The sequence below is a fragment of the Pseudorca crassidens genome, chromosome 9 (genome assembly GCF_039906515.1).
Source record: "Pseudorca crassidens isolate mPseCra1 chromosome 9, mPseCra1.hap1, whole genome shotgun sequence".
Lineage (NCBI taxonomy): Eukaryota > Metazoa > Chordata > Mammalia > Artiodactyla > Delphinidae > Pseudorca > Pseudorca crassidens.
This window is the reverse complement of record NC_090304.1, coordinates 105414793-105435182: the sequence shown is the minus strand read 5'-3', so window position 1 is coordinate 105435182 and position 20390 is coordinate 105414793. Positions and strand designations below refer to the sequence as shown.

The following is a 20390-nucleotide window of genomic DNA, read 5'->3' as shown; positions in this document are numbered from 1 at the left end:
CAAAGTGAGTACATAAAGTCACTCCAGTGGGAGCTGGACTGCACGTGGCAGGAGCCACGAGGTGGACGTGCTGTGGTGGGAGCATGGAGCAGGGGTGGGGAGGATGGAGCAGGGGCGGGGAGGACAGAGAAGGGGCGGGGAGGACGGAGCTGGGGAGGACGGAGCTGGGGAGGATGGAGCAGGGGCGGGGAGGACGGAGTAGGGGCGGGGAGGATGCAGCAGGGGCAGGGAGGACGGAGCAGGGGCGGGGAGGATGGAGCAGGGGCAGGGAGGACGAAGCAGGGGTTGGGGGCACAGAGCAGAGCTAAGCAAGGGCCACACCATGCAGTTTCCAAACTGTGCTAAGGGCGCTTACACCTGGTCTTAGGTGAAGAAGAGCTAGAGCTACTGAAGGGTTTTATGTGCAGGAGAGACAGTTCAGTCTTCATTTTGGATCAGGGAGGGCAATGGACTGAACAGAACTGAGATATGCGCAGAAGCGGTTCTCACAGTCCAGGCAGCAAATGATAAAAGACTGAGGTAGAGCAGGGGACTCGGACGGACCAGCCGGAGGTTCCCAAAGTTTCCCCAGTCACGGTACTCTGGGTGTCCCAGGAATTTTTTCACAGCACCCCCCAGGCCAAAAGGGTGCCGAAAAGTTAAGTAGTCAGGGTGACAACTTAGTAAAAAGCACCTGTGTCTGACGCCTTGTGCCTGCTGGGCACTGCACAGCTTCTCCTGCACGGAGAACTCAGCACCATCACCCCCATTTCTTCAGCAATTCTGGTGCAATGCTGGCTTTTCCTCACAGAAACCACTAAGAAGCAGCCCCACAAAGACATGAGGTCATCGAAAGGAACGGGATGAGCTGATGCTGAAACTGTGAACGCCTCCAGCTAGCTCACAATGCCTGACATGCTCTCCCTGAAAATCAAAAATATCCCTAGTGCCCTGGGGTGCCTTTGTGCACAGTTTGGGAACCATGGTTATAAGCCATTCTTAAGAGGTAAAAACCAGGCTGCCTTGAGAACTGGCTGGGTGTGGGGAGATACAGGTCTCCCAGATCTCCAGCTCAGAGTCCTGGGTGGGTAGTGGAGCCAACAAGTGACAAAGAATACGCAGGATGGGGAAGACCAGGCCACAAAGCCTCTGGTAATGACAGTGCAAAAGGAAGAAAATGATTGCTAGGTACTATCTATCGTGTACGAATATTCAAGGGTACTCTCTTAAGTTTGAGAATTTTACAGAGAATGAATGACACCTTATACTCAGAGATTTCTTACAGCCAAAGGGAATGAAAGAACGTCTTTAAACCACACCACACAAAACCATTCACAAGGCTCACACTACTGCATGGGGCTCAGTTTTAAGTAAATGGTGTTAAGCACACACCTGTCCTCTTTTCCCCCGTACTCAATACTTTTAAAACAAAGTAACTGCTACGGTAAATACTGTTATTCAGCTGCTGCCTCTTCCTGTTACTTTGCTACCTGTGAGAATGAGAAAGCAATGAGTTCCATGTTAGGAAAGGTTTTTTTTGTTGTTGTTGTTTTTAAATAAATTTATTTATTTACTTTTTGGCTGCACTGGGTCTTCGTTGCTGCGCGCGGCCTTTCTCTAGTTGTGGTGAGCGGGGGCTACTCTTTGTTGTGGTGCGCAGGCTTCTCATTGCAGTGGCTTCTCTTATTGCGGAGCACGGGCTCTAGGCCCACGGGCTTCAGTAGTTGTGGCTCGTGGGCTCTAGAGCACAGGCTCAGCAGTTGTGGCACACGGGCTTAGTTGCTCCGCGGCATGTGGGATCTTCCCAGACCAGGGCTCGAACCCATGTCCCCTGCATTGGCAGGCGGATTCTTAACCACTGCACCACCAGGGAAGTCCCAGAAAGATTTTAATGAAGGAGGGAGGGGAACAGGTTAAGTTAGTGGTTAAAATTAAATACATCCGCAGAGCTAGCCAGGCTATGTTAGTGCTCTATCTATGTCAGTCCTATCGCGGATCATCTAAAATTGATCGTTTCGCCCTTTTAAGTTTCTACGACCAAATCTGTTCCTGAGTCAGCCAGGCAACAGACGCGCGAACGTAACTCAGATGTGTCAGTGCTCAGTGGTCAGGATGAGCACATTCACTAAAAGGGCATTTGGAGCAGCGACTCTACTTCTGGGTAATAAAATGTTATGGCTGCACTTGAGTTAGGTCTGACTGCTAACAGAAACACACAGTCATAAACACCCTTATCAGCTGACCCTTCAGTAAGGCAGGTGGCACAGGGCCTGGCCGACGCATCCCTGACTGTCTACAGGCAGCTACGACTCACTTCTCGGCTTCTGAAAACTGCCACAGGTTTGGTGTGGCTAACAATACAGGATTTCGGTGCTTGCAAAATGTGTGTAGGGCAAAGAAAGGGGAACGAAAGACCACCCCTCGGCTGTTTCGGTACTACTGATCCCAGGACTATCAACAGTAATGTCAAACTCTCGGTGTGAACGAAGCTGGACCACTCTGAGCGCAGCACGCTCACTCGGGGGTGTGGAAGAGGCTCATCCTGAAAAAACAGGACGCCCATGATGGGAGAGGTGGAGTTAGTGACCATCAAAGACAAGTCACTGATCGACACCAGAAAGCCGTGAGTATTCAAAAGACAGTCCCCCAGTAAGTTCCTGCAGCCCTTGGCTTCCTGACAGATGGCGACACCTCACTGTGAGCCAGGAGAAGATGAAGTGTAACACCGGGGACCCGCATTCCTGAGAAGGAACCCAGAGGTGCTCCCGGACGCTCACCGAGACACTTGAAGGGGATCACGATGTGGGTCTTGCACTGCTTCTTGTCCCTCCGGCACCAGTTGTCCACGCTGACAGGCTGGTTTGCCTCCATCACATTTGTGATCTGTAGTTCTGGATACATCTGCAAGGGAAGAGGAGACACACACAGTAGACTGACTTTGTCCGTAAAAGACGAACACTCGCTGGTGAGCCAGGACCAGTGTCTGCGTGCTCAGCTTCCCCATCGTCCTACATAAATCTGAAGTCCCCGCTGCTGCCTGGTTCCAACGGAAGTAATCAAGCAAAGAGATACTGTAACTGTTAGCTTTCTTTTGACAGGTAGATTTTGGACCACTTCTAACACATTCTCTTTGAAAAAAGACCTACACAAGCGGCAAGCGTTCAGCCCCAAACAAGTCTATTAGGTATCGAGTCCACTTGTAGGGTGTGTGTAAATAGCTGAGTTCAAGAACTAAAACATGTAAGAGGCAAGTCTATGGAAGTGTGTGTTAATGAAGTTATAGAATAATATTCCAACCCTGACCCCAAAGGCTAGTTTTGGTAAGAAATTAAAACATCTCATACGCTTTTCTACGTCAAGCGTTGACCCAACAAGTCTGTTGAATCAGACATGAGATAATCCCTTATGATACTGGTGGCTTCTACCAGCAAGTGCAAAACACAAGCACACACGTGACACTGGGCTTGTTTCACAACTTCCCATAACACGTGGGAAGCCAAGGGAACCAGGCTGCACTTCTAAGGCCCCGCCAAGCTTCTGCAGTATTCCGTCCAGAAAGGACAGAGAGCTCACAGCACACCCAGGCCAAGGGCACACTCAGAACAGAAGCCTGCTGCCCCCATCATTACCAGCTCGGTCTTAGGTCAAAACAGCAGAATGACAGAGCACCTATTTCTAAAGCAAACAGGTTCAAACGTGACCCAGAAACGTTTAAGTTTCTGGCAGCATGCTTACCTCCTGACAGTACTGGAGAACTTCTTCCTTTGTTCCGAAGCAGCTCTGAGTGCCTGTTGGGTCAGGTTCCCATTTCCCAGTCTGAATGTTCACGTGCATATTTAGCTTTCCACAAAACATTGCAATCTGAGGCTCAGCAACAGCAAACCCTGTTCCAGCATTGGCTGCGAGGGCCTATCGAAGGGAAAATAAATTCCAGGTTCACTCCCAAGAGGTGGCACGGAGGGAGAGTCACTTAGCGGTTTGTGACAGCAGAATTGACCTTTTAAAAAATCTTCATTACTTACTATTTTTTCTTCATAAACAAATCCTTTTCCCAGGAACTAAGCCAGAATAAAAAATGACCTTTGGACATATATAATCAGAGAGAAATGTGCATGGGAACTGTAACCACCACTCCCCATCTAGATACTTCTGACTTGGGAACCCAAAATCCACCTGCAGTCCCCTCTAATACAAGCAAACCCACTTTCCATTCCTTAATACACCAAAACACAAAAGTATAGAACGGTGAGAGTTCCAGCAATTTTACTCAATTCACTTACATGACAACATTTTACTGAGCAACTACTATTTTTGCACAGCAACGTGCTAAATGCTCAGGACACAAGGCTGAGCAAAGGGTTACAGCCCCTGCCCTCTTGGGGTTTATGGTCTAGTTCAAGAGTCAATTCTCACACAGAAAGATTCCCAGATGTCCTACAAAGGAAAAGAACATAGAGCTGAAGGAGCATACACAACAAAAAGGGAACGTGACTTAGGCTTGGGTAGGAGGTGATGGGGAAGCCTCCTGAGCTGTGACACTGGAGTGGCTTTGGCCAACCCCGTTGGGGGAGAATGTAGACTGTCAGTCTGTGGAGGGTCCAAGGGAAGGGTGGGTGGCACACGTGGTCAAGACTGGATGGTCTGTAGACCAAGAAAGGATGGAGTGCTGAGGGTTCTAAGTACAGAGTTAATATTTTTCAAATGCAGCTCTGATGTTCTCTGTAGGCAGGGGGATGGCTCAGGGAGCTGGAGAGATGACAGTACTTGGGTAAGGCAGCACCGGCAGACAGCAGTGCAGGCAAGACTGGGTGACGATGGCTGGGGGGTGACCAAGAGGCAGCATGGCTTGCATAACTCAGTGAGCAATGGCGTCGTGCATGGAAAGAGAACACTAAAAGAGATTTCATGAACAATTTTATCTCATGCTAGGAAAAAAATCAACTATCTGTAGCCATCAATAGCTCACAAATTACAGGTGAGAAAAAACATTTACGTACGATGACAGTGAGGCTCTTACAAAGTCTCGTGCACCAGAAAAAACACAGGCATCCCTGCATCTAAAGATATACCAATATTGATGGTTACATTCACAATAAAGTTCTGTGGTCTCTCCTAATGGGTAAGTTCTTTCAAAACAAAAATTAAACATCTTTTTAAAATGTTAAAACTTGAGGGGTCGGGTTAGACTATCTGGCCTATTATGATCTTTTCAAAAAGAGCAAAGAGCATTGGTATTAAATGGTTTTCCTATTAACAAGAAAAAGTAGATATGACTTTTTTTTTTTGCCATACCCTGCAGCTTGTGGGATCTTAGTTCCCCGACTGGGGATCAAACCCATGCCTTTGGCAGTGAAAGCACAGAGTCCTAACCACTGGACCACCAGGGAATTCCCTGACTTTTAAAATATATGGAAAACTGTGTGCTTTCCAGGCAAGTCTCCTGCATTTGTGCTGATGGACTTGTTACACAGACATGAATGGTCCTTCCAATTAGGAGCCTACGTTTGATTCTGAAATACATCCCGATCTTCTAGGACAAATTTACCACCTACACGTTTTGCTTAGGAGCTTATTAAAATTAGCCTGCTTTCCAGTAGCGCAAGAGAAGGAAGCACGAACACTTGCTGGATAGCTGGGAGAAAGCTAATCTGGATCTAAAATGTCGCCAAGATCAACCAGGGTTGAAAAACACCTCAGTTAAATCCAACGAGGAGAATAGTCAGCAACTTTGTTAAGTATAATAGACTGTCACCCCACTGTGATGAATAATCATCTATTAAAGTAGAAGACACAGATCCTGTGCGTTCACAATAACTGCACGTGAAGCTATAGACTGGTGTGAAGTCCTGTCTCCCCTAAAGAAAGAAAAAACATTTAAAGGTATCTGTGGAAAGAAGGTATAGGTAGTACCTTAATGGCGTTTAATTCAAACAGATCATTAAAAGGTATAAAGATGCACATGACAAAGGCACTTAATTCTCACACTGAGCTGGAGATGTGCACAAAAATGCCTCTTCTACTGGCCATTCTTCTTCTGGGAGGCATATCTAAGGATTAAGGCTAGAAACTTGGATTATGATACGGAGGGAAATGGGCACACAGTACATTAAGTGGTACATACAGAGACAAAGGCAAGCAAACCCCAGGGATGCTCTGTGCACCGAAACCAGTGTTCCAGCAAATTCATTCCTTCCTACTCTTCAAAAGCTCAGACAGAAACGAACAAAGAAAATCCAGGAAGACATGATAAATATGTAAGCAAGAAAGCCAAATCTACAGGTTAGAAGGAAAGTATTTCCTAAACCTGCTATAAATGAACGACCACAGTTAAACGTGAAAGACGCTGAGCAATCCTTTCTAAATTCTCTCTACGGACTGGTATGTTTTAACATTAAATAGGATGTCAGGGTGGTATCTAATCTTTCAGAAGTACAGAGGCGGGGGAGGGAGGCATTTGCCTCTTTAGTTCCAAAAATGAATACAGGTAAGAAACAGCTTCAGTCAATTACATGAGCTCACCCAGGCCACAGTCAAAACTGTGCAAGCAGTCGCTCATCACATTGAAGAAGACAGGGCTTCCCTGGTGGCGCAGTGGTTGAGAGTCTGCCTGCCGATGCAGGGGACACGGGTTCGTGCCCTGGTCCAGGAAGATCCCACATGCCGTGGAGCGGCTGGGCCCATGAGCCATGGCCGCTGAGCCTGCGCGTCTGGAGCCTGTGCTCTGCAACGGCAGAGGCCACAGCAGGGAGAGGCCCGCGTACCGCAAAATAAAAAAAAAAACAAACATTGAAGAAGACAGTCCACGTGTGGCTCGCTATGGCTGTTGGCTGAAAGGCCACAAGAGTTCCAACTGTATGAATGCTCAGTTTACGGGTCAACCACTGAGGTCAATACATCGGTGGTAAGTGCATTTGATCTTTCTGCAGAGATGGTCAACAGTGCCTTCCCTAAAGAGGATCTAAAACACCAGAGGTTAAAGCAGCAGGAAGAGGCAGCTTGGCAGCCACAGCTCCTCACATCAGTTCCCACCAAGGAAAAGGAGGGTAACTGGAATCAGTCCAGACAGCTCATATGCTGCCGTGATTCATTTCTGAGTTCAGAAAGATTAATCCTTGTGGCCATCAGAGACTCTCAAGAAGGTATCATCTGGAATATAAAAAGCCTCTGCGGACCACGTCTAGGGATCAACTAACCAAACATACCCGAACCTTACCCAGCGTATAACAGGATCGCTTTTTCCTGTAATGTTCGTGCTTCTTTCCTTTGAAAATGCTCTTATTTAACGTGCTCTCCATTTTCGGAGGCACACACTGTGCCTTGACCCATTACATCAACATATAAATCTATCTGTTTCCTAACCTAACATGTTACAAATGGGATTTCGTTGCCAAGTCAGCACTTCCGATATCCTGTGAACCTGAAATCCTCTAGGAAAGAAAATTAACGCCCCCGCTTGGGCACCGCGGCCAGCCCTTGATCTACGAACACTGCAGCATTTTTAAGGCTTTGGAAACAAATTGCATCAACTGCTTTCCTAGTTCAGCACTTCCATTTAACTTAATAATTCATTCTTATTCAGAAATTCCATTTTATTAATTTGACTCAGCTACTCAAGGATGGAAATTCAACTTGGTAAAAAGTGCTTCTAGTAACTTGGTTGAAAACCTGAAATGGCTTTAACGCAATAAATAAATAGAAACAAACATAAATCTGAACGTAACTTCAAACAGGGCCTTTAATCATCACCTCAAGAGAAGCAACTCCTGGGCCCACCTCAGCCCCACCTCCCTTCACAAAGCCTCCCAATCCAGAGCAAACAGGTAATCCATTACTTCCTTCCTCACTACAGCTACTGCCCCAGATTCCAACTTGGCTCCAGGCTCTGTGAAAGTGCCTGCCACAGAGGGAGCGTCCTCCAAAGAGGAGGGCTTTATTCTATTCCTGAGGGAGTCTGTTTCCTGCGACAGGAAGTGCTCCTGTGGTCCATGTACCCCCGAGAAGCAGGGCAGCACAGCTCCAGCTCCCATTAGAGCACTGTACGTGTATCACCTACTAACCACCAGCACAGGAGTGACATCAAGACACAGACTCTGCTCAAAGACCCTCCTTTTTATTTATTTATTTATTTATTTTTGCGGTACGCGGGCCTCTCACTGCTGTGGCCTCTTCCGTTGCGGAGCACAGGCTCCGGACGCGCAGGCTCAGCAGCCATGGCTCACGGGCCCAGCTGCTCCGCGGCATGTGGGATCTTCCCGGACCGGGGCACGATCCCGTGTCCCCTGCATCGGCAGGCGGACTCTCAACCACTGCGCCACCAGGGAAGCCCTGACCCTCCTTTTTTAAATGAATATGTCAGTGAAATGACAATCTATTCATGGATGTGAAGATCCTGTATTCATTTGTTTGTTTAAGTTCTGAATGGTACTTCATGATTCCTAAATTAAAATGACTTAGGTCTGTGTCCACAAACCTGCACCTAAGATTTACTTAATCAAACAAAGTTTAAAAAATCCACAGTTTCAAGGTTATCGCCCCAATATATTAACTACAAAAGGGAAGCCAAACTACTTCGCAGTGGAGACACTGCCGTCAACCTCACCAGCCATAATTCGTGTAAGAGGACAGATGAGGAAAGACACACCGAGGGACTGTCTCAGACTGGAGGCTATGGAGAAAAAAGATGCAACGTGGGAGCCCAGACGCGATCCTGGAACAGGAAAAGGACACTGGTGGGAAAACTGGAGCGGTATCTGAATAAGGCCTGCGCATCAGTTAACACTGCTGTACCAATGTCAACCTCCCAGTTTTGATAAATGCACAAGGGTTATGTCAGATGTTAATACTAAGAGAAGCGCAGTCTAAGGATACAGGGGAACTCCCTCTACTATTTTTGCAACTTTTTAAAAACTCTAAAATTAGTTCAAAATAAAACAGTTTTGATTTTTTTAAATTCTATTCATCGCTTGCCTGAATTTCGACTGTGACTCCATGGTTTCAATCTGCAAAGAGAAGACACGCTCTTTGGTAGGGCAACGAGCAAGTATGATCAGAGCAGGCCCAATACCTGAAAAACGTAACTATTTATTCTGAACATACCCTAATGCAGTAAAACCCCATGCGTATATATATTACATTTGATTTATCTCCAATGGGAGGACTATTACAATTCTGCCCAGAACCTCACGTATGAGAAACTCCACTTCTGTTACTGTCCAAAGGGTGACTGTGTTTGAGGTCCCTAGTGCCTCTTCCTCAGCAGTACAGCGTGAAGCTTTCAATTTAAAAAAGCTCCAAGGACTTCCCTGGTGGCGCAGTGGTTAAGAATCTGCCCGCCGATGCAGGGGACACGGGTTTGAGCCCTGGTCCGGGAAGATCCCACATGCCGCGAAGCAACTAAGCTCACGCACCACAACTACTGAGCCTGCGCTCTAGAGCCCATGAGCCACAACTATTGAGTCCATGCACCGCAACTACTGAAGCTTGCGTGCTCTAGGGGGCCCGTGAGCTGCAACTACTGAGCCCGCATGCTGCATCTACTGAAGCCCGCATGCCTAGAGACCATGCTCCGTAACAAAAGAAGCCACCACAATGAGAAGCCCGCGCACCGCAACTAGAGAAATCCCGTGTGCAGCAATGAAGACCCACTGCAGCCAAAAAAAAAAAAAAACAAACCTCCAAACTTCAAACATTTCAACACACTATTTAATAAAATATCAGGATTCTTGTTAAGCATTTTCCAGCCTGAACAGCAAACTGAGAAACCTGTTCTTAAAAGTGACAGTTTACGTTACGCCAACTGAAAATCCTTGGCTTTTTTTTGTTGTTGTTGTTAACATTTGAACTTAATTCTAATTAGAAGCTTGTGAATTAGGGTTACGCGGAAAAACTCTGAATGTAAAAGGTCATTATTCTTCCACTGATGTATGCCAGCTGTTAGGTATCATTTTCATAGGCAGTAATTTATACAAATAATCCCTGCTTTTATTAGAGCTGTAAATATTAAAGTATAAATGATGTATCATTTCCAAGACTGAAAATAGTTTAGACTGTCTCCAAGGCTTTTTATAAGAACGTGGTAATCTGTCCAACTGGATTATACTGGTAAGGATCCAAGCACCAAGATTTAAGAGAGGCCTGTCTTTCTGTACGTGTCTCTAAGATGAGAGCTAAGAGTCTTTTATAAAGGAAGTTACTGAAATACATAAAACACTTTCAAGTATTAAAAAAAAAAGGCAGAACAGTGTTTATGGATCTAAAATTCTCAAGTGAACAAGTTCTTTACAGGTTCCTGTGTTTCTTTCCAATTGCCTGTAATGGGAATTCCACTAAACTGACCTCCTCAGGAACAGAGGTCCTAGGGACATGGCTTGGCCAGCCATCACCTTCTGCTCTCTCCACTCCTGACCCTGGAGGAAGTACGTGATGTGATGGTGAAGAGCACGGGCTGTATGAGATGGCAAACCGTGACTGTGTTCCAGCCCCACCACGGACAGGCTGTGCCACGTTTGGCAGGTTCCCTAACCTCTCTGGACCTCAGTCTCCCGTCTATAAAATAAGGACAATAGTAACTACACACCATAGTGCTGTTCTGAGGTTTAAGTTGAGTTTAACACATGAAAAGTGCTTGAAACAGTGCTTGTTACACAGGAGTTCTTCAAGTGTTGATAGCTATTAGTATCAGGCTTTAAATTTCTTTATCTGTAAAACAGGGCTACTGACATACTATTCCCCTGGGGCCTGTTGTGGGATTAAATTAAGAGAATGCACGTAAGCACTAAGCACAACACCCGACCTGAACGTTAGCATCGGCTGGCTCCTGAAGATGTCATTTTCTCTGGCTACAAGAACCAGGGCTTAAGCCATGGGCACACCACGTGACCAGTCATCCTCCCCAAACCCGTGAAATGGGGTGAAGGCTGCACATTCCTCCTCTACCTCTGAAATCTGGACACACCTGAAGAGGGCTGCATTCACACTCCACATTTTATTTTGAGGGAATTCAGTCACCAAATGTTTATATGACAATTTAATACTGCCTTACCATTTAAAAGAAAATCACTGGGGGGTTGCTGGCTTCCTAGCTCTGGTCCAGCTTCCAGCCAAATGCAAGTGAGGTCAAAATCAACCTGTGTTTTCTATAGAGACACTGCTGTGATCAAAAAAGCACTACGTGGGCGTCCCCGGTGGCGCAGTGGTTGAGAATCTGCCTGCCAATGCAGGGGACAAGGGTTCGATCCCTGGTCCGGGAAGATCCCACATGCCGCGGAGCAACTAAGCTCGTGTGCCACAACTACTACTGAGCCTGTGCTCTAGAGCCCGTAAGCCACAACTACTGAGCCCGCGCGCCTAGAGCCCATGCTCTACAATGAGAGAAGCCACTGCAATGAGAAGCCCGCGCATCGCAACAAAGAGTAGACCCCGCTCGCTGCAACTAGAGAAAGCCCGCGTGCAGCAAGGAAGACCCAACACAGCCAAAAATAAATTAAAAAAAAAAAAAGCACTACGTTATTTCTCTAAATCTGTTTTCTTGAGGGATATTCCCTTGACTTACAAGCTAAGTAGCCTCATGGAGGTTATTTAGTTTCTCTCCTGACCCCGGTTTTCACTTTTGGGCAACATAAATATGGTGTTACCCAAATGTTAGGTATTACAATAAATGACCCCCACAATATTAGCTTTTGCTCACACTACGGCAGACAGAAGTCTACTTTCCTAAAGCTCCTGATGCATAAGAAACGTGGTTTGCAAACAAAGACAGCTTCCTCACTGAATAAAAATCTGCATGATTCCAAACAAAAGCAGTAATATGTCATGCTTTGAAGGCTGCTACCTGCAAAGGTCAGAAAGCCAGGAGGATGGAGTATGAATATTAACATCAGAGGATCTCCATGGTGTGAACCTGGTCTTCCCCTCGGCACTCATTGGCCAGTATTACTCAGGCAGCAACCAAGAGCCTGCCAAACAAACAGCCTAGACAGGGTTGGCGGGGGGTGTGTAGGCATGTTTCCTAAACCTTAAAAGGCTGAAATGATTTCAAGTAACAAACACCCAGAAGTACAAATGATTAAATATTAGTCATTAAATATGTTCATTCTGAGTCATTCTTATTGACTCACAGATGACAGAAATACTACAAATGACGGGGAATTTTCTGTTGAATATCCAAGCACACACCTGGCAATATTCTCAGACGTTACAAGCTTACTTCTGGCTGATTTGATGCTCTATAATATTTTGTTTATTTTAAAGGCATTAAGTTAGTCATTAAAAATTAGGTAATTTGGGGGCATATTTCATGCACTTGAAACAACAAATCACACCTCTTTTAAAAAAATTCTATTCTTCAGATAGAAATATTTCACTAAAATAAACACTCAACTTAGTGATTTTTACCAAGGTTAAGTTGGGAAACTATCTAACATGTCAGCTTTGGCTGAAATGCTCTGACTTCAAGATGTTACAACCACAAACATCAACAGCCAATGTCAGACATGTGAACTGATTTCACTGGATCTTTTCTCCTTTAATACACTATCTGGGAAAAGATAAGAAAAATCCATGCAGCTGCAAACATCCATGTTTTAATATTTAGGACAGTTTTTACTGGCGTTTTAAATTTAAAGCAGGGGTTCCCTGACACCTTACTTGCCTGGTAAGGTCTGTAACAACAGATCTTAGGCAAGTAAGAAAGGTCTGGAGAGCATGTGCGCACACGAATGCCGAAGGTGCTGAGATGCAAACTGTCCTCTCTTTTTTTTTTTGTTTTGCGGTACGTGGGCCTCTCACTGCCGTGGCCTCTCCCGTTGCGGAGCACAGGCTCCGGACGTGCAGGCTCAGCGGCCATGGCTCACGGGCCCAGCCGCTCCGCGGCATGTGGGATCCTCCCAGACCGGTGCACGAACCCGTCCCCTGCATTGGCAGGCGGACTCTCAACCACTGCGCCACCAGGGAAGCCCTGCCCTCTCTTGAGAAGTGACTGTCCTGAATTCTAAGGTTCTCTTTTTTACCTTTGCTTTAAAATGTTTTTCATAGGGTGGCAGCAGTAATAAATGGGTAGTCTGTTTTTTAAAAATGCTCCTTCCATGATATTAAGAACTGACAACTTTATCTATCTAAAATGTTTTTCTTAGCTTTACTATTCCATGAAAACCAAAGAGTCAGCACTTTATTTCTAAGGTTCTGTGACGCTGAATGGCAAGAAAGGGCAGAAATTCCTCCGTGAATAACCCATCTTTCTTTCCTTATAAACAGAAAATAAGACAATTTGCCAGGATGACGTTCACAGGGCAGGGAGAGGAAATGCACATTTAAAAATACAAAATGAGCCATTTCCACATGCTGTTCTGCTGAACATTTCACGTTTACTAGGTCAAGCAATATTCACACATCAATCTTGATGTGACAAATCACTTTAACTTCTAATGTCCATCAAAATGCTATGAAAATAACACAAATATGGAAGAGCTCCACCCTCTCCAAGTTCAAATCAAGTCAGAAAGGCATCTTTGCCATGATTTACGCAGCATTTAAATGTAAAAGTAAATACTGTATTATCAGCTCGCACCAGATCTGCCTGCAGACAACAATTCTTCCTGTCTGGGACCATGCCCATGCACATTATTGTCATTAACAGCAATTTAAAAAAATAAAGTAATAAAGCGAGTATGAGCTGCTAGTCAGCGTGCTTACTGCTTGCTGTCTCTGCCATTAATTAGCCTTCCTGGGTACCAGCCACCTAACTACTAAATAAATGCATAAAGGAGAGCAGGAAAAGCTACGCCCAAGTAAAAAGAATAAAAAGGATGTCAACGTGTGCACTGCGTAACTCTGGGAGGGGCCTTCGGTAGGCTGCAGGGTGCATGATGGACCCGGAAATGCACAGCATGGTGGTCCAGCTCACACACACCAAGATTTCAGCATTTGCTGGTCCCCTTCTCCCAGAGGGGAAAGCCCAGGAGCACTTCTGTCCCACTGGTCAGGTGGGCCCCTGGGGAGCTATGTCCACCCTGCCCTCCGAGACCCACTCCGACCACAGCATTTTGAATCACCTCAAGGCAGAACACATCACTCACTCTCATGTTCCAAGGGATTCCAACTCTTGACGACCCCTGCTTCCTCCCCCAACCCATCTGGCGATGGACACCACCCTCCTGGGCACAAGCCAGGGTCTCTCCTGCCTCAAGGCTCTGCACCTCGAACTTCTGCCCCTGCTCTTCCCTGAGCTGTCACGTCTCACCTTTCAGGACCCAGCTCGAATGTGCATCTCTGGGGGCCCTTCCCAAGGACAGGCCCCACCCTGCCGGTGTTTTGTTTTCCCCTCCAGCAATGGGAAGTCACCTGCTCATTCACCTGCACTGCCCATCTCCCTCCAACAGGATGCAGGTTGGCAGGGGGTGGGGCTGTGCTTGGGGGCAGGCCCTCCGGGTTTTCTAATCTCGGCACCTGGAAACAGCACCAACTACCTAGTAGGTAATCATTCACACCCAAGGAAGTGACTGTCTGGCTGAAGGCTGTGCTCTTGTTTTCTCTCCAACACATTTAGTTAAACTAGTAAGAATTAAGCAGATACCACTCAGCAGCGATTTCTAAATGATCAACGCTGTGCTAGCCTTCGCGTAAGTACATCTGTAATGAATGACAAGTAAAATGAAAACAACTCAAGCAGCATGGCAAGTTTCCATTTTTTATCTTTTGCCACTTGAGTCCACGTGCCCAGCCTGAAAAGCCACCCAACACCAGGCTCCTAGCGGAGTCCTCCACCCCAAGGCGGCCCTTCCAGCCTTTTCTCCCACTATTTATGCCTCACCACTTCCATACCTTTTCAGTCCGGACATCATCGATCGACTTTCTAGTCAAAAGGATTGAACTCTTAAACCACCAGACCCTACGTTCACCCACCTTCTTCTCCTTGCTCCGCTGGTCAAATCAATACTCCTATTTACATGATTATGACATAAAAAGGTACTGTACTTCCAGCTCCCTCCTTAGGCATCTATTTTCCCCCCTCGGCTTCTGCAAGACCATCTCTTCCTTTACTTGCCTGTACTGACCGCTGGCACTCAGCCTGCCAGGAAGATCTGCAAAGATGGCTCTGATCCCTTTTCTTGAAGACAAGGCACCGTCTTCCTGCTTCAACTGCGCTGATGACTCTCCAGGCCTGAGCACAGCTGCCACTCCTGGGACTGATCACAACCGTCCTGAAAACTGCTTCCCCCTTTTCTCCTGTTCCCAACTCAGTACTCTGCTCCTTCGTTGTGGAGCACAGGCTCCAGACACACAGGCTCAGCGGCCATGGCTCACGGGCCCAGCCGCTCCGTGGCATGCGGGATCTTCCCGGACCGGGGCACGAACCCGTGTCCCCTGCATCGGCAGGCGGACTCTCAACCACTGCGCCACCAGGGAAGCCCTCTGCTCCTTCTTGACTTAACCGCCTGTGTCAGTGGCTCACCGCTTCCCACAGCCTCCCAGAAACTTTCACACATGAAACTTTTTATCTTACGCACACACTTTGTTGGCAATTTGGACAAGCACTAAACTGTAACCTGGACACAAATTTCCCTCACAGGTTAAGATGTGGAGCTAGGGCCATCTAGCTTCCAGCACTGCTGCTGGTACATCTAAAGCCAATTTGATCCCTCGTTCTTTGTGCAGGTCTGGTTTTTTCCTACATGGAAGTAAAATCTTACCAATCTTCGGTATCCTGAGATTCAATTCTAATAGGCCTAGGTCTGAGTTTTTGTCATTCACTTGCCTGAGCGCTCAGTGGGCCACATCATGGTGGAAACACTCAGTCCTGGGTTTCCTCTCCTCTTTCTGAAATTCTTATCAGCCGCATCTTACCTCCTACATTGATCTTCTTCCTTTCTTACCTCTTCCTTTCTAGATTCTTTTTGTTCCCTTTCAGAACGATTTCTAACCAGACTTTTAAATGTCTGGTATCACATTTCCAACCACCAAGAACTCTTCCTTGTTCTCGGAAAGGCTTTTTTTATTGCAAACTCTTACCTCACAGAGGAAAGAACCTCTCCTCTCTGAGGTAAATATCAAGAGCCTACTGAAGTTACCTGCCTGCTCCCTGCATGGTCTTTAAGCTACCGTTCCCCCATCTGTGTTGTTCTTGTTCAAGGTGTTCCTGAAGTGGCTGGTGACCCTAAGTCATCTAACTCAGTGTTTAGGAAAGGGACCCTGCTGCACATGGACAGAACTTGTCCAGAGAGGAATCCTTCAGCTCCCTCCCTGACTGCGGCCCCCGAGCCTGGCTGCTGCGGGTCTGCGGGGCCTAGGAAGGGAGCCTTTCCCCTCTCAGTGCCTCGTGTTCTGCTGGGCCTGGCGTCCCGAGGAACCTGAAGTCTTCTCCTGAGGTGCAGCGAGGTGGGGTGAGGTGCGTTATTCAGGGCCTGATTACTCATGTTTAGTTTCAACCCCTCCCTGCCATTAGCCTCACCCTGATGCTTCCATCCCTCATTCAAGGTCTGCTCTGCAAATCAGCTTGCTTTTAGCTGGTGTCCCTGCATTTAGGTTCCAGCTTCTCTGGTCTGCTGGCTCAGTCACTAGGTCCACCATCAAGTCTGCACAGACATCTTTTCTTCTCTCCTGTTCTCTGTTCTTGTTGGTCTATTCATTCTCTCACCAGGACAGAGTTAGAGCTAGAACCCTGCACCTGCATCTCTCTCTTTTTAAAAAATATTTATTTGGCTGCACCGGGTCTTAGTTGCAGCATGCAAACTCTTCGTTGCGGCACGTGGGATCTAGTTCCCCGACCAGGGACGGAACCTGGGCCCCCTGCATTGGGAGCGCGGAGTCCTGGCCACTGAACCGTCATGGAAGTCCCTCCACCTGCATCTCTTGAGGTGCAACAATTCAAAAGCCACTAACTATGAATATATTTGAAAACTAGAGATGAGAAGTATTAATAAAATTGAGAGCTTCTATCTTGATTATTTAAACATAATGCCTTTAAGAAAATAAAATTCTGATCCTTTCCTCAGATTACTTCATTTGATCATTTTACAGTTACGTTACAGTCAATATGCTAGTCACTGGGTGTTATTCATATAAATTCATATGTTGAAGTCCTAACCTCTATCACCTCCAAATGCGACCTTATTTAGAAATAAGGTTGTTGCAGATATCAGTAATTAAGATCAGGTCACACTAGAGTGGGGTGGCCCCTAACCCCACCTGAATGGCACCCCTATGAAAGGAGGAAAAATGTGAAGAGACAACACACACACACAGGGAGAATGCCATGTGAAGATGGGAGTTATGCTGCCCAAAGCCAAGAACTATCAGAAGCTGAGAGAAGCTTGGGACAGATCCTCCCTCAGACCTTCAGAGGGAGCGTGACCCAGCAGCACGTAGATCTTAAACTTCCAGCCTCCAGGAACAGTGAGACAATAAATTTCAACTGCTTAAGCCACGCAGTCTGTAGTACTTTGCCACGGCCAGCCTAGCAAATGAATACGCTGGGTAAGCGAATAAGACTCAGTCTAAGTATCTGGGGAGCTCACCGTCTTAGAGGCAGGATCCAGACCCAGGGAAGCCCAGACCTACAGTGTAGCACTTACATTATGCACAAGACGTAAGGAAGTGGAGACGGCGCTGGCATCTGAGAAGCGCTGCGGCAGGGGTAGGCGCGGGGCTGCGGGGAGTGGACGGCTAAGTCTCCAGAACCCCTTCCCCAAGGAAACTGGGCCGGGGCTCTGCTCCAGCGCCAGCACCAGAACGACCCTGCTAGGCATATTTTAGAAGGTGAGAGGGTGTGATTCGGCAAGATTAGGTGGAGACAAGGAGGCCACTTAGGAAGCCTCTGCATTCATCCAGGAAATTATACGTGTTGAAATGATAATTATCTCAGATATACTGAGTTAAATAGACTATATTGTTAAAGCTCATTTCACCTATTTTTGCTTTTTAAAAAAATGTCAACTAGAAAAAGTTACATTTCATATGTGGCTCGCCTTCTTCTATTGGACAGCGCTGTGTTAAGTGTTCAGCTAACACTGTGCTAGGGGAAGACACGACCGAACGACTTTTTTTCATTTACCTGTAGATTCCGTTCACTGCAGTTCCCTTTCTTCCGTTATGAAGGCTAGCAAGAGTTTCTGGCATTTGCAGGAATGGGGTCCTTGGATAGCTAAATGGGTAAGCTTCTCTAAAGAGAAAAAAGCTTCTCTAAAGAGGCCAGGCTCGTGCAAAAGAGACAAGTGGCTACAAGTAAAATAATGAACGGGAATTAGACAGGAAAAAGGACCTTGAGACATTTCTTCTTAAAAAGGATTTGGTATGGGTTATGTAAGTGGGTAAAACAGTGCCAAGAGCCCAAGTTCTTATTTTATCCAACTGCTGGAGGGTGGGGGAGGATGACAACCCGCCTCCATCCCCCAACGCTTTAGATCCTACAAATAGTAAAAGAAGCCTGATTGAGACATTAACAAACAGACAAAACAGAAACAAAAACAAAAAGACACTCTCTTAGGCTTCTGACAACCACAGAACAAAACCCAAAGGTCTTCCAAAGACCAAAAAAAAAAAAAGGCCAGAACAGATAGAGTATATATGATATGGTACTCACATCACACAGGACCTTGAGTCAATACACATTTGCAAGGGCCTTATTAGAGCAGGCTCCAGAGACAACAAATTGAAGAGTCACAAGTTCTCACCCACATGGAGGCTCGGGCTGGTAAGGGAGACATCACGTGAACAGAATAATCCTAATATAAAAGGAAATATTCCCAAACTCTATAGTAGTAGCAGTCTTACAAAGTCATCAGAACTAGCTCACCTTGAAGCTTTCAAAAACTGGCAGGCCAAGCAGCTATTTAAGTATAATACTATCCGGTAACTTAGTACCCAAGCCGAATGTGGGCAATCTGTGCTGGCCTATTAGAATGATTCTCCTTCACCTTCCTTGGGAACAGCTATTAAGTAGCTCAATGGAAGAATTTTTGCAACTCACTTCTAACGCCTGATGCCAGGATGAAAACAAGTGTTCATATTAGGTTAAAGTGAATTCTGTGGCCCTATGGAAAAAACGGATTTCAAATATTTCCAAACGTACATAAGACTAATAGTAACCCTCACATAACGTCACAAAAGCCACACCTTAGTCTCAGTAATATTTAACATGATAATATTTTACTTGGCCAACAATGAACCCTACCTATGCTGGTATAAAATGACGTAATCGAGGCCCTATATTTGTATAGGATATGTTACCTCTCTGATCACTTCTTTGTCTCTTTGCTTTCTTCTAAACATTTTCTCCCATAAAAGTCCAAAATGTTCCAAATACTGATGTGATAGCCAAAAGAAATTTATCTTCACAAATTACCAAGTAAAAAGGATGCTAGAAGTGGTACAGCTAAAACATTACCTTCTTAATGTTAACTGAAACAAACATCATTACCTCAAATTGACTCAGAGTCTATGTTCTATTTTATTTTCTATAGCTTTTCAGAGACAGGCATCGATGCTGCTCGCCTAGTATCAGATCACCATGGGGATATTTTAGTGAGGATCCAATCGTCCAGGGACTGGTGCTGGATTTATAATCTGCCGTAACTCCCGCCATCCTGTGACAAGTCTGCTTCTTCACTCATCACACACCCACACACACGTAATGGCTCAGCTTGGCTGGGAGCCCATCAGCTTTGAGTCTGTGCTTTGTATTTAATCTTTCAAAATCAATACTTAAAACATTTTAATCTGATTTTAATCTGTCCTGACTACTATTTCCATTGTTTAAAAACAACACGAACCAACACTGAGTCTCAATGACTTGTATCAATTCACAAGATTAATCTTTCAAAACAACAGCCCAGCAGGATATTTTATTAATGTAGATCCTGAGGCAGCTAATCAAGCCTCCAGGAATCATTTTTCTTAAAGAGTTGCTATGAGAGACAGAGACAGAGAGAGAGAGAGAGACACGGAGGGGGAGGGAGAGAGAGGGGGACAGAGAGGGAAGAAAAAAAGAGTTGCTATAAGGAAAAACATTCATACAGCATTAAGCAGAAATCCTCTTCAGAAGGGGGACGGGGCGTGGCAGAGTCAACCAGCCAATCAGTGAAGGTTCTGCTAGTCAACCAGCCAATCAGCAAAGGTTCTGCTATGAAATGTGGTTTGCAATTCTCTTGAAAATGAGTAATAAATTGTTACTGCAAGAGGTGATTTCAAGCCAACTTTCTCCGCTTTTCAACAAGGATTGAAAACTCTGTGCCTCTAGATGACAGAGAACAGACAGGGGTATAAGACAAAATGAAAACCCACACTCAGCCTCCCTTGGGGAGACGAGAATCTGACAAATAAAGGGGGCCTGCTGCTGCTATAGCCAAAAAAATAAAAATAAAGGAAACAAGTGTTGGCCAAGATGTGTGGAAACTGGAACCCTTGCCACTGACGGTGGG

General features: G+C 46.0%; 1 protein-coding gene across 6 annotated transcripts in view; it reads right to left on the bottom strand.

The window, feature by feature from the left end:
• Window positions 1-20390, bottom strand: part of APLP2 (amyloid beta precursor like protein 2) — a 72482-nt gene that overhangs the window by 32297 nt on the left and 19795 nt on the right. For all 6 annotated transcript variants that reach the window (XM_067751577.1, XM_067751579.1, XM_067751576.1 and 3 more), the window contains exons 2-3: window positions 3715-3888; window positions 2757-2880 (exon numbers count right to left, since the gene is read on the bottom strand). In XM_067751577.1, coding sequence (XP_067607678.1) covers window positions 2757-2880; window positions 3715-3888 — 298 coding nt within the window. The remainder of the gene's footprint in view (window positions 1-2756; window positions 2881-3714; window positions 3889-20390) is intronic.